This window comes from Lathamus discolor, chromosome 1, assembly GCF_037157495.1.
Source record: "Lathamus discolor isolate bLatDis1 chromosome 1, bLatDis1.hap1, whole genome shotgun sequence".
NCBI lineage: Eukaryota > Metazoa > Chordata > Aves > Psittaciformes > Psittacidae > Lathamus > Lathamus discolor.
Genome location: NC_088884.1, coordinates 75,507,228 through 75,521,466, shown reverse-complemented (window position 1 = coordinate 75,521,466; position 14,239 = coordinate 75,507,228). Strand labels below are relative to the sequence as shown.

At 48.0% G+C, this 14,239-nt stretch overlaps 1 protein-coding gene and 1 long non-coding RNA gene across 4 annotated transcripts in view; both read left to right on the top strand.

Moving 5' to 3' along the window:
* Positions 1-2,566: 2,566 nt before the first annotated feature.
* LOC136007216 (uncharacterized) lies at positions 2,567-5,737 on the top strand. Its single transcript, XR_010609530.1, has 2 exons — positions 2,567-2,694; positions 5,150-5,737. It is a non-coding gene; the product is annotated as an uncharacterized LOC136007216 (long non-coding RNA).
* Positions 5,738-7,844: 2,107 nt separating this feature from the next.
* KDM7A (lysine demethylase 7A) overlaps positions 7,845-14,239 on the top strand; it is a 67,071-nt gene continuing 60,676 nt past the window's right edge. For all 3 annotated transcript variants that reach the window (XM_065681041.1, XM_065681035.1, XM_065681025.1), the window contains exon 1: positions 7,845-7,989. In XM_065681041.1, the coding sequence (XP_065537113.1) occupies positions 7,874-7,989 (116 nt within the window). In that variant the 5' untranslated portion in view covers positions 7,845-7,873. The remainder of the gene's footprint in view (positions 7,990-14,239) is intronic.

Sequence of the window (14,239 nt, the reverse complement as noted above, 5' to 3'; positions counted from 1 at the left end):
TATAGAAAGGGTATGGTAATACCAAGAAAGGAAAACAAACAGGATGGAGTGTACTCCATCATGCTGACAAAGACCCGCATCATACATGCTGGGGTGCAAATAGGATTGTTTGCATATTCAGCCGACTCTATCTTCCCTTTTCCCTGTCCCCGAGCCTCAGTGGTGGCTGAGCTCCTTGGGGAGCTGTTTGAGTCAGGGGGACAAATGTGTATGGGGGAGGGGGGCAAAGGAGCACGTGGAGGAGGGATGATTGCAGAGAGGGTGCTGCTGTCAGGGGCTACAATAGAAAGGAGCTAGCTGGTGGGATAAAGCTCCAGGGTAGGGTTTATCAGACTGAATGTAGGAAGCTACAGATGAGCTTGTCTGACAGCTTTCCTTTTATATCCCTGACATGCAGCTCATCCTGTCCTGAACTAGACATTGAACAACACATCTAAACCATGCTCCAGAGCAAAGGTCCCAGGTTTTATGTTATTTTTTCTTTCTTCTCTCAGCTGTCAGGGAATAAAGCTAAACTGAGGGGGAAAGGAGCATTTATTCCCAGTGGGTAAAGAGAGGAAAGCTGAAATGAAGGATTCCTCAGCGATAGCACTCCCCAGGCAGCAAACCCCACCTCGGAGTTCCCAGTGAACCTATTGGGACTACAAACCAAACAAATCAAGAAACGTCAAGGTGTATTAACCGGCTGCCCTGCACTGGGACACGTCAGTGGCATACAAGGATGAGCCCTGACGCTGTGTCCTGGTGTCCTGCGATGGGGCATGGCTGCGAGCCTGGCTGAGGTGAGGTGACTGACCTGGCTCGCAACTCCTGCTCTCTGTCTCAGTGTGGAAAGAGGCTGCTGCAGGGAAACCCGGGTTGGTTACAGCAGTGGTTGGGGGCTATGCCAGCCCTTTGCAATGTCTGCTCTCAGTGAGGCAGAAAATTGGCTGTAAAGAGGAACTGGCACACACCTGTTTGCAGCTGAAGCCAGCGCAGCTCACATTAGAGGTTACCTGGACTCTACTGCTGTCAAGTATCGGCTGCAAGAGAGGCAGATTTCCTCAATGCCTTATTTTATGTGGTGACACATCCAGAAACTCTGGGAAGAGCTTCTTCAAATAAGCTTGTCCGCAAGCTTTTTGCAGGTCTCTTTCTTCTTTTTTTAATCTTCTTCCTTCTTACAAAGAGAATTGGTCAATCACAGCATTTTGATGAAGTTGCTCCTAGCCTCTTCATAGCACATAGACTTCCTGAAGAATGAAGGAAATGATAATAAATTGGGTATAGGAGACTTGCCTGCTTTTCTTTTCCCCATCTAATTTTCCTCCCTACACTGTCTCCAGAGCGCGTCCTGCCCCTAGTTGCTCTGTTAACTTGTCTCTACTTATAACATTCTGTACATAAAACACAACTGGGCTCTTTTTGCTCTGATTGAAGTCATGCTGTGTAAAAGAAAATACAAATTAGCTCTGTCCTTTGGGTTCCTGACAAGTTTCCAGTGCTGCTTTCAGCACCACAGAGGTTGTGTAACTCCACATCTCGGTGCACTGACGTCTCCCGCTCTGTCATGAGCTGGACTGGCTGCCGCACATCCAGGTTCAGCTGTTAAGAAGCTTTTAGCACTGAAGGAGGAAGAGAGGTTGCCAGCAGCTGTGTGAAATGTGGGAACTTGCTTCTTCCCAGGTAAATCCCCAAATCTTGATGTTTGTGCTAATAGCTCCCGGTCTAATATCTGCTGAGTGACTGGGGAGCCCAGCATCGGGAGAGCTAACGGTTCACTACAGGATTAACCCTCAAAGGAAGAATACAGTAGCAATTTATACAAACTATGGCTTAAGTTTGCCAGATCTTTTATGCAACGAAGCACATGGACTTTCCTGCCTCCTCCAGGGATTCAAGCCGTGTACGCTGTTACACCATTTCAGCATTGCAAACGGAAGGGCTGAAGCTGCAGTTACCACATTTTCAGCAGAAAACTTTTAAGTCTCAGCGACTTCCTCCACGGATGCTGAGCCAAACGCCATCTCCAGACTGGCGAGTGAATGAGTTGCAAATGATGTCACTGGTTTGAAACGGAGCGTGGGCATGACGTGGGTGAATGTTCCTGGTGCTGGGTGTTTTCTAAAGGTTTCTGAAGCATGAGGCATGACTGAATGACTTGTGTTTTCTTTAAAAGTTGAGTGGGTGAATCTTGAATCGTTGGGCTGCTTTTATTTTTGTTAGATGTGTGTGGGCTGAGGACATGACTCAGTATTTTCTCTGCAGATGCGAAGATCACATTGCCAATTCTGGGTATACTTCAGGCTGTTTCATGCAGAGAAACTGGAATGCTTTTTCAGCCCTGAGCTTTGCTTTTTGGCAGCCTTAAGCCTTTCGATGTGAAAATAATTAATTAAAAGTAATTAATTTTTAAAATCAGTGCTTTCCCAAAATGTACAAAAATACACTGAAGAAATGGCTGAACATGGAGAAATTACCTCTACCCTTATGTTTTCCCAATAATTTATCTGAGTATTTTCATGTTATTCTGGAGATGTCCATTAATATCTGATTTTTCTTCTTGATTCTCCCTAGTCCAGATTGCTGCTGGGCCACCCCTTTGTCTGCTGAGTATCATCTCCGGTATTTGTTTAATCAGCCATGCCCTGCTGGGTGAGAGCCACTGTCCTCTGACTGATGGCTGTGAGCTGTCCCTCTCCGCTCAAGAGACAAGTAGGCATATTTGTGGGTATATGTATATAGTTCAGCCAGTACCCAGAAGCGACACAGAAGTTCCAGAAAATTTTCCTTTTTCCATTTGACAACCTCCCTGTCCTACTCCCCCTTCTTTATCCTCCCTTTATGCCTGGTACAAGGTATGGCATATGCTCTGTGAGATGCACAGGGCCAGGCACAGGCTGTGGATGCTTCTATTGTGCAATGATGAGTGTTTTCTCCCATCCCCTTCTCTGCTGCTGAGCAGAGTGCTGGTAGTCATGTCCTTGATAAGAATGGGTTGCTTGCTAAGACTCATAGCCCAGTGTCCTGGAACCACTGATAAACATTTTTTCCCTGCTGACACCAGCCTTCAGCCTACCATGAACCTTGGTAGGCTTGCTGAAGATCTGGGAAGCACTAGACAATAACAGACTTGTGGGTGAAGGGTGTTGTAGGGGAAAGGCAGTCTTTCGTGTGATCAGAACATGATGTGTCTATAAGCGTGTTCTGTAGGATGTATAGGGTGAAATGAACTCCATACACCCTGCTTTTTTGATCTCTGACGGAGTTTAACCACAGAAAAATTCACACTCTTAACCTCTAACAATGGCCTTAGCTAACGTGACCTGTACTTAGCACCATGACCCAAACACCACTACTTTCCTGACTCTATACTGGACCATACAACAGTGAGAACACCAATATAGCTGATTATAAGCCATATGCTCAAGCATGTATTATATTGCTGGGGGCTGTATCATCTTCCAATCATTCTAGTTCCTCAGTCCTAAGCTCTGCTCCCTATTTTTGACATTTTTTCTAGCCTCCACTGCCCATCCATGGCAATAATTCACTCCAAACTTAGGGCTGAGTACATCCGTCATCCCTCCAGACCTCACAGGAAGCCACTTGATTTGGTTAGCTCAAGTGTCTTTGCAGCCCTGTCCCAAAATGACATTGGACTGGGTACCAGACCTTATCATATCATCTCTCAATCCTCACATTATTCAGGAATAATCCTACACTTTCAACCCTTTTTACCCCAAAGCCTCATTCCAGCCTTAACCATAAAGTACCAGCCAATACTTCTCTAAACATAAACTGAAAGCCTCCTGCATTGCTGAGTACCAGCACTCAGGATTGCCCTGAGGATCAAAGGAGAAGGTGCTGTTTAGTCCTTGATATCCCTATCCCTAACCCTGACTTCAGTGTCTACAGACTCAATGCCCTTTACGTACAGGCCCATAGCTCCGAGTGCCCAAGCTGTTCATCCCTGCCAGCCACAGTCCCCATGTCTGTGTTTCTAATAATGTCTTTGCTGGAGCACAGGCATGGGGCTGGAGCAGCCAATGGTGCTTGCTGGGTATAGAGGCTGGAAGTTGTGCTTGTTTTGAAGTGTAGCATGGGAAGATTGTGTTTGGGCATGGCTTGAAGGATCAACTGTTTTGCTCTGGCGGCTGAGAGGATGGTAGGCTGGGTGCAGCCTAAAGCGTGGGGCAATGGGGAGCATGACAGTGTCTGTACGTCAGTGAGAAAGCAGAGAGGCGCACGATCACAGAGAAGCAGTGGGTCAGGGGTAATTAGAAAGGCCTGAGAATGCCTGACGTGTTCCACTGACTCCTCTCTTGAAACAAGCCTCATTGCTCCTGCCTGCTTACTTCTCGCTGCCCTTCCACAGTTTCTTCACCACTGCCCCCACCCTTTGTCCTCCTGCCTCTGGATCTCTAGAACTACTTGCTCCTCTAGAGTTGGTTCTTCAGCCCTCCCCAGTCCTGTGGCACTACTGCCTTACCTGCTTTTGGCAGAGCTCATCCAGGGGCCAAGCATATGAACCTTATTACAAGGTACTCTAACCATATTTCATGTTAGCCTGTCTTGCTGGTTGGGAGCCAAGGACAGAGAGTGCTATGGCTGCAGGTCTCTTCAGGTGACAGGGTGCTGCTGTGAATAGTCAGCTTGCTTCTGAAGTTTTGGGGGGATTGAGCCTTACACTTTCTTCCTTTAGTTATTTACATTCGAGGTTGGTATTACATGTTTTGATTTATAAACTGCATTTAATAAGAAATTGTCACATAAAAGCTCTCCAAGTTTCTGGGAAGAATACTTATTATAAATGGTTTTGTAATTCTTACAGTGTGTGGTCTTTGGCTTTTCTGAACTTTTGCTGTATTACTTTCAAAGTATAGTTTAGCACAGTTGGAAAGCAAGCTCAGAAAGAGAAAAGCTGACAGAGAGCAGATCAGACTGAGAGGCAGATGGTTAATGTTTGAGTTCGGTTTTGTTTTCAACAGAGGAAGCCAGTATTTCCCACCTGCCTAAGGAGTGCCCACAGCAGACTGAATCACTTCAGACCTTGTTCTGAAATAAATCACAACAGCAAAAGGATGCTGTCTGTGGCAGTAGACAAAGTGCTTATTAAAAGGTGAGCTTTGCTGTGCATGCTTAAGGTCGCAACTTCTTTCTTTTCCAGAAAACCCAAGTTTGTTGCAGTAAGCAAGGCTGGCGAAGGGAAGGTCCACACAGAGTGCTGAGACCAGCCTGCTTCCTCATTCTTCGCACACTTATTGTTGGGCAACTTTCTTAAATGTCAAGTGAAAACTTCCTTCTCCAGTCCAGGAACACTGTACTCACCTTGAGCAGAACAAGGTCTCCTCCCCACGTAACACACGTTAGATCCCTTGCAGGAATGCCCAGCAGTGTGCTTTACTGAGGTGATTAAGGGTTTTGTTTGCTGACACCTGAAATACAGCATGTGTGTACTTTTACGGCCACTTTGGATAAAGTTACCGCTGCAGCTGGTAACTGCAACGTTGAGATAAAACTCGACACGTGACAACCTAAGGAACAGCAAGCTAAGGAGCAAGGAATTGTTCACTTTCAGACTCCAGTGTGGCTACATAAGCTGCTGTTCCGTTGCACAAACACAGAACGACAACTTGAACAGTTGTCTCTCAGTAGTTGTTGTATTGCCTGTAATTGTTTCTGCAAGACTTTGCAGGCCCTACCTAGCTGTGCTTCTGAATCAGATTAATAAGGAAAAACTTTGTTTCATGAGAAAGCCTCTTGATATGCATTATTTCCAGAAACCCTGAAATCACCGTTTGTTACTTTACCAGTGTTTTTTACCCCTATTAAGCTTAGCATCAGGTTATTTTAGAGGACTGATGTGTCTGTGGCCATATTCTGAGCAGCTGAAATAGCAAGATGTGTTCGGGAACGGAAGAGGATCAAAACCTCCACTTACAACATCCTGCAGGTCAGAATCGTGTGCACTTTCTAAACGCGTCAGGATTTGGTCTGAGAAGCTGGGATTTCTTGAAGAGATCCTTCACATTTGCTGTATTTCTCCATTTCATTCTCCATTCAGTCACATAGCCTGCATGCTGAATCTATTTTACATTTCTTTGCTGTCCAGTTTGCTGCCAAATCACCATCTCGTGTTGCCGTCTTATATAAATGTTAACATTAGCATTAGCTAGCTTCACAATAACAGCCTAGAAAGGAAACATCTACTTCTGAGCTTCCCCTTGCCAAACAAACCTACAGCATATGGGGTTTTTTGGGTGGCTACTGGTAATTAAGGACACTGGATGTAAAATTATAATGCAGTATGAACTGTTTGTAACAGTTACGATCATTGTAACACCCCCTTCAACATGTTTAGTGTTTTGTTTTTAAGTTGGAACATTGAGCATGGAGGATATGACTCCCTGTTCCCTTTTACAGTATGATCTCCATCTAGAGACCCTGCCTGCCAGCAGGAAGGCAAGTAAAAATCTCCACTTAAACTCTACTTTTTTAGCCTTGGTGACACATGACAAATGCGTCAGTGTTACTTTTGTGTCCTGAAAGACGGCATGGAATGGAACAGGGATGCAAACGTATGCAGAGAACTGGCCAACAAATAAACCAGCCGCAAACCCCCAGATGAAACTCCGGCCTGTCTAGGTGTTGTAAAACCCCATGTACCTCGGCCACGAGGTCTGTTCCTACAGGAAAAAAGCACCACCACTGATACAGGTGCTGTTCAATGTATGGAGTTCAGCCTGCACACCGATGTGCTGGGGAAAAACGTTCCTCACGCAACGCAGTGAATGAATATCATGGGGTTGACTGTGTGCGATCCTTGTTCGGGTCTTCAGCTACTTCTACTGGAATCACGAGAAGAGCTCAGTGAAGACCGAAAGAGGACACCTCCTCCAGCAGGCCCGGCTCAGGTTGGAGCGGCCAGCGCTCCGGTTTGCCGGTGGTGCCACAGCGGACGGACCCCAGGCACACAGCGGTCTGGGCCTTCCGCCCGGCGGCCCCTCGGAGGGCTGGTGCCGCCTGCGGCAGGTCCTTGCTCAGGACGGGCCGCATGGCGAGGAGGCCGGGGCACCTGCCCGGCGGACAGCCCCGTCCCACCGGCGCCCCTAACACAGCGCTGGGCGGCGGCAGCGGGAACCGGCCATGAGGGACGGCCGTGGGCTGACGACGGCCGCCCGGCGGCACGGACTCCTCCGCGCTCCCTCCATCACCCCCCGCCGTCGCTCGGGCCGCTTCCGCCACCGTGGTTACATAAGGGGCAGGCGGCGCGCACGCGCGCGCCGCGGCCCACCCCCTCCTCGCCCGTGTCCTCGCGGCACCCTGCCCCTCCCCCTTCCCCGCGTGACCACCACCCGGGGGGGGAGGGAGGGAGGGAGGGGCAGGGCCAGCGCGTGCCTCCCCGCGCCCCGCCCCCTCCCGCGGGGGGCGGCACGTGCGCCCCCCCCTCCTCGCACCCCAAGAGCAGCCCGATTCCCGCCCCCCCCCCAGCGCCCCCCGCGCACGCTCACTGACACCGGTGGGGAGCGGCGCGCAGGCGCGGCGGGGACGCGCACCGCGCGGAGGGAGGGAAGGAGGGCGGGGCGGGGCGGCCTCGTTCCTCCCTCCCCCCCCTCTTCCCCCAATCCCTTTCCTCCTCCTCCTCCTCCCGCCTCCGCGGGGGCCGGGTGACGCACGTGCGCGCGCCCCCGCGCGCTGTTGTCCGCTCGCGCCCGTCGGTGCGTGCGTGCGTGCCTTGCCGGCGGCGGCGGGGCGCGCGCGGCGTGTGGGGCTGGCACGCGCGCTGTTGTTATTGGTGCCGCCGGCCGCGGCGCAGGGAGGAGGAGGAGGAGGAGGAGGAGGAGGGGGGGGAGCGGGCGGGCGGGCGCCTCAGTCAGTGAGTTCTTTAAAGATGGCCGGAGCGGCGGCCGCCGCCGCGACCCCCGTGTACTGCGTGTGCAGGGAGCCCTACGACGTGAGCCGCTTCATGATCGAGTGCGACATCTGCAAGGACTGGTTCCACGGCAGGTAGGCGCCGGGAGCCGGGTGGTGCCGGGTGGGGGGACGAGCGAGCCGCCGAGTCGGCCACCGGGCACAGGCGGTGGCAGTGTCCCGTTCCCCCGCCGGTAACGGTCGGGGGGACAATGGCAACGCGGCGGCGGCACGGAGGGACCGGGTTGCTGTCCGCTCCGGCTCCCCCCCGCGGCGGTGGCAGCGGCCGGTGCCGGCGAGGACTGTCGTCCCTGGGCACACGCGTCCTCGCTTGCGAGGGGGCGGCCGGGCCGAGCGAGGCGGTCGAGGGGGGGAGGCGGTTATGAAAGAGCAACAGATGCGGGGCCGGCGCCACCCTGAAGTTGAGCCGGCCTTGAGGAGGCGTCGTGTCCCCCCCCCCGACCCGCTCCCACTGGGTGTCTCTCCCGGGACAGGGCGGTCTCTTGACTGAGAAGCGTGGAGCGGGCACCGCGAGGGGTGCCGGGGCTGTCCCCCCAGCCGGGCTGGATCTCCCGGTTTACCGGGCGTTTTGTCTGGGGCGGGAGATGAAAGGGGGTCGCCGCGCACCTCTCGCCGCTTTGACGTTTGCAGCCCTGTCCCGAACGGCCGCCGCCGACTCGCGTGTGTTTTGCGAGACGAGCGTGTGGATAATACAGGCCCGGCGGCAGCCTCCCGGCTGCGAGCAGGGGGAGCCGGCAGGGATTCACGGGCAGTTAAACAAAGGAGCAAGTTGGGGGCCCCGCGGCCCGAGCGGCTCGGCCGGGCCGGGGCTGCGGGGCTCCGAGCTGCCGCCCCCATTATGTGAGGCAGCCCCGGCGTGCTGGCCGGAGAGCTGGCGGCCGTGTAGGAAGTGCCTCGTGATTGACAGCAGGACATTTAAATACCCCCCGTGTAACAAAAACAGGCTCCCGGCGAGACAGCCGACTCGCCCTCTGCCGGCGCGGGGCGGCACGGCCCGGCCGAGTCCAGCCGGGCCGAGCGGAGCCTGCCTCTGCCTGAGCCCCCTGTCCGGCGGCCCCCCCCCGTGCCCCGAAGTTGCCCGTAGAGTCGGGACCGCACCGGGGCTTTGCGGCCGCTGAACAAAGCGGTGCGCCGGAGAGGGCTCCCCGTTGGGAAGAGGTGCCGGTCCGACCGCGTTTGCCTTTCATCTCTTGCCCTCAGCGCTTGCAGCAGAGAAACGATGGTTGGGGGGTGTGTATGTAGTGTTTGTTGTTTTTCCTTTCTTCCCTCTCACTGGCAAAAGAAAAACGCTCTCTAAAAGTAAGTTGCGAATCTAGGTGTTACTTAACAGTAATTATTACACATGAGTGTTTTCTTGCCACGTTTTCGGATGAAAGGAAGGCTTTCAGTATTTCAGATGCTGATCTGTACATGCGTAGAGATGATTTGTTCTTTGTACGTGGGTTTCCCTTGACTCAAACCACAGTATAATAGAACCTATGAAAAGGGCTTTGTGAACTCTAAAAACTGCCAAAGCACAATAGTTGTACCTTTAAAAAACAATCATCAATATTTTTAACTAGACTGTTATTCCCCTTGCTAGTACTGTTGTTTGTACCTAGACACACAACTGCTGCTTTGGATTACAGTAGCTTAATACAGGTTTGTCAAAACTTGGTCACTGCCTGTAGTAAAGGTGCAGACGTTGTCTGAAAGTCTTTGTACAGTTGCATGTTCTCTCTCTTGCAAGTAGTTTCCTGCATTTGTGTGTTGCTCTTCCAGTCTGTCTAGGCAATTGCTCAGCTTACATTCAGGCTTACTTAAATATCAGTCTTGTGTGCTAATATTATCGGGGTACAAATGAACTAATTTCTGCAGTTGTGACAAGGAGGAAATTGTTGACTGACTGATACAAAGGTGATGTGGACCTCTGTAGCCTTCTTAAATCTGGATCCCCACTGAGGTCCACCGTGGCTCCTGTGCCCTGTTGTGCAGTTGATAGAAAAACTGTTCTAGCACTAAACTGCTTTGATAGTCTGAATCCCTAAGTGCGGGAAGTAAGCAAGCAAGCCCGCCAGCAGAAGCTGGCAACAGTCACATTGGTCTGGGGTTTAGTTGCACCCTCACCCAATTTTGTGACCAAGGGACAGGACTGTGGGAGACCTGTTGTCCTCTCCCAGCTGTGGTCTTCTCTGGGAGTGCCTTTCCCCTTGCTCTAAGAGTATCTGAAGACTGTTAACATAGCTTGTGAATGAAAACATGCACTCCCAAATCTTGATGTTTTTTTGTGAACTTTGTGGTTTCATACTCTCTTGGTTATTACTATTTTTTTTAATTTAATTTTATTTTTTTCCAGCTTGGGGGATGGGACTGGTGTGACTTCATACTCAGAAACGTGTAAACCCATGCTTACTTTTCAGAGTACACTAGCATGATACCTAGCACGTATTTATTGGATTACAGACTCTTGGCTGCCTTCCTGTGTATAGTCCGGAGAGTGCCTTAGCAGTACGCTGGAGGCAGCGCGAAGTCTGGACTGACACATTGATACTAGTCCCTTTAAATTTTATGTGATTCCTTCCCCCCCCCCCCCCCCCCCCCCCGGGTTGTCTTGCACTCTGTGTCTTCAAATGTCTGTGTTTTGGTTTACTGTTATCAGTACTTCAATATTATCAAATATGTGTTTTATTGCTTCTGCAAATATTTTTGTAAAAGCAAATATTTTGATGTGCCTTACAAGGTTGTGAGCTTACATTCTGGGTTTTAGTTACGCTCCAAGTGGGTCTAACATCCAGCCACAATCTTGTGTAATTAGCTCTTGCTGAACGAAAGAGCATAATGTGTGTTTGTGTGGTGTTGTAGGCTTCATCATTTTCTTGAATTGCTTGCAGGAGTGGGGAGACTGCAGAGACTTAGGTCTGACAAACTGTCAAATCTTTCAAATGAGCAAATCCATTTATGTTTTGGGCAGTATTTGTATTTTCCTGGTCTTTTTATCTTCTTTAAATGAGAATGTCACATTAAGCTGCTTCCCCCTTTCTAGCTTGTCTAGGATATACCCCAGCTAGAACACTCCTTCATGCTGCTCTAAGTGTTCAACTTTCTCTTGAATCTCTTCAGTAACTCTTGACACCCATTTAAATTCTTGGCTTCATCTTCAAATGACATGTATCACAGCATGATAATTCTCTTTCTGTCTCTGTCTCCCTTTGTTTTTTGATGCTCTAACTCAGTTTCTAGGTTAACTACATACTGTCGTCTTTCCTCCCTAGTGTTTTTCACTGTGATATATGTAACCACAGAGTGTCTTTTTTTAAACTGATCTTGCAGTCAGCTCTGTTCTTGGAGTATGTTTGTGGAGTCAGCTTTGAAATTTTTGCCCTTTTTTTTTATTCTGTCCATGATACCTGTACTCAACTAGGCTAATGTGCATTGCGTAGACGTCACTTATTCTTGTAGACTAGATTTCAAACAGGTCGGAACAAACTTTTAAGTTTAAGCATATAATTCAGCTTTTGTCAGCACAACATAAAGTTGCCTGTAATGCTTCAGGAGTAAATGTCTGTAGAGTTAGCTTTTTAAGGCTGTTTGCTTTGTAAAGCTGCACTGGTGCTGTACTGGCTGTAAAGGACCATGGAGAAGTCAGTCAGGCAAATTGAGAATTAAAAATGCAGATGCCCTTATGAAGTTTTCTGTGTAGCACTTTTGCAAGGTATGTTTTTTTGTTTGTCAGTGAACATACAGTGAATTCCTAGCATGTCCCAAAGACAAAGAGGTTAGAAGTTATCAAATGGGTGAATGTCAATTACAGTAATGGTCTTTGCCTTTTAAAATACCTGTAACCTTTTAAACATATTTTTTTAACATTAAAAAAAAGAGTTTTAAAAACAAAGGACATGCTTTATTCTTCAAAGCCATAGAAGTCGGTAATAGAAAGGGAAACATCCTATTTTGTTCAAAATTAGTAATTTTTCCTGAAATTTCATGACTGTGTCAGCTTTGGTGTCTCCCCCTCAGGAAGAAGGAAGACAGTCCATCCAGCTTTGCTCAGTTCGCATCTTTGATGTGTTATGTAAACAAAACTTGAAGCCATAAATCCCTTTTCTGTTATATACTTTGATGTTTACAGAAATCAGCATTTCATTTGAGCAGGTTAGAGGGCAATAAAGGAAATAAGAGCACAGATCTGTATGTAGTGGATGTATTTATGTACTTACATGGCAAAGAAAATCAAATCAATTAAATTTATACAGAATTATTTTTTAATTGATAGCTCTTGCTCTCAGGATTAATTCTGTATTCTGAGTAGCTTTCTTAAAAGAATTTGCTTTTTTCTCCCCCCTTTCCTAGAGCAGTTCATTGATGGTATGTAGAACTTTGCCATGAAGTGTTTGATGCTTTTTACAGCTTTGTCATTATTAAAAACCATTTAGTAACATCATTTGAAAAGAAAGGCATTTTGTGTACCTTTTGAAGATGGTTATTTAAATTGCAGATGCCTTGAGGCTTTTTTTTTTTTTTCTTTTCCGAATGGGAAAAAAAAAAACAAACCCAAACCTCAAACAGTGCCAGGATCACATCTGAGCTATGTTCATGTAGAACATCGTTTTTCTGATACTGTAGAGATCTGAGCATGTCTTCCTTTGGTCTCTGAAGAAACATGAAGTTTCTCAACCACTCCTTAATCTCATCTCAGTTTCATAATCAAGGTTCCCTCTTGTACCTCTGTTAGGTTACACAGCACAGGTCCCTCTTAACGCTCTGGTTTGTACTCTGAAGGCAGGCTTTCTCCTTGAGAAATGAAGAAAATGCACATGCTATAGTGACTACTTTGCCTGAATTGGTTCTTTGTTTTAGAGTTTTATACATGAGGTTCTGCACGATGGGCTCGTCTGCTATTTGCCGCTGAAAGAGACTGTCCTTTTCCTGGCTGCATGCTGCTGTAATTTCTCTTTTGCTGGTCCAGTGCTTCTCTGATTGTTCAGTAAATCAGCTCTGCTCAGGAAATGAACAAAACCCATTCTTTTGCTGGGTTAGGGTTTTGATGGGTTACTGAGCTAACAGGCTCAGCAAGGGCTAGGATGAGTCCCAGACTGTTGCAAAATGCTGGTGAGGACTGTGTTGCTGGAGGACATGATGGTGGGAAAAGAAAGAGGAGTTGCCCAGTTTTTTTTCCTCACTGGCTTTTTCTGGGATCAGTGGCTCACCCAGTTTTGTGGAACTTTGATTTTTGTGTCTGAGTCGCCATATGTGATTCTGATTTGAATCTAATGGCCTCGTCCGAAACCTATCTACTCATCTGGTGGGGTCCATAGCAAGGAAGGCATTTCCAGTGCAGGTGCAGTATTGCAACCCCAGAGCATCACCTGTTTGCAGAGATGGGTGAAATGCCTGTGTCTGTCTTAAAGAGACTTAGAGGACAAGATATGGTGATGCTCATGTCAAGAAACATGGAGACTGCAAAGAGAGACTCTTGGGAATGCCTGCTGGTGCAGACCTGTTTACAGAAAACTAAGGCCTTGTAAGTGTTCAGGGGCCTGAACTGAATCAACAAATCCTTCTCTGGTCACTAGAGCTTCTGGTCTGGCATCAGAGGGTCTTGAGCTGACTTTCTGGCTTTCATAATGTAGAAGTCTTAAATTCTTCCTGTAGCAACTGGGTGTATGTTAGTAAAGTGTTTTAGACCTCAAGGGAAAGTTAATGTGTTTGTTAACCTTACTTTTATTTGGTTTATACTTGTTTCTTCAGAGGTAAGATGGAAGCCTCAGTTTTTAATCCAATGAGCTATGTGTCCTCTGCCAAAGAATTAAGTGACTTCAGCTCTTCTAACAATACAAAAGCTGGAACTGTTCTGGTTAAACTGAGAAGAAACTAATAGTAATAAGGATGCCAGACTAGCACTTGTATAATTGGGTGTCTGTTTCCAATCCTCTATATTCTTCATTTGAGCAAACCATTTTTTCCCCTCTCGGTTCCCATCTGTGAAGTGGGAAGACTTATTAATATATATTAAAGTAGATGCATTCTGCCATAATGAGTGCTGTAGAGTATTCAAATTTCTTCAGTGTTTGAAACTGTGTAGTGATGTGTAGAATTATATGTACATGGTTCTTTTTTTCTACACCATTTTCTTGAAAAACTGGCTTTGTTTGAAGTATGTGTACTTTGAAAGCTAACACTTGCTTCCCTTAGATCTCTAATTTGGTAATTTTTTTTCTTTCATTTGGTGTTTTGGAATAAAACACAGTAGATGTTTTAGAATATGCATGCTGACATACTAACTAGGGCAAGGAAAAAAATACTGTCCAGTAAAGATCTGTAAGAGAACTGAAGGGTACATAATTTA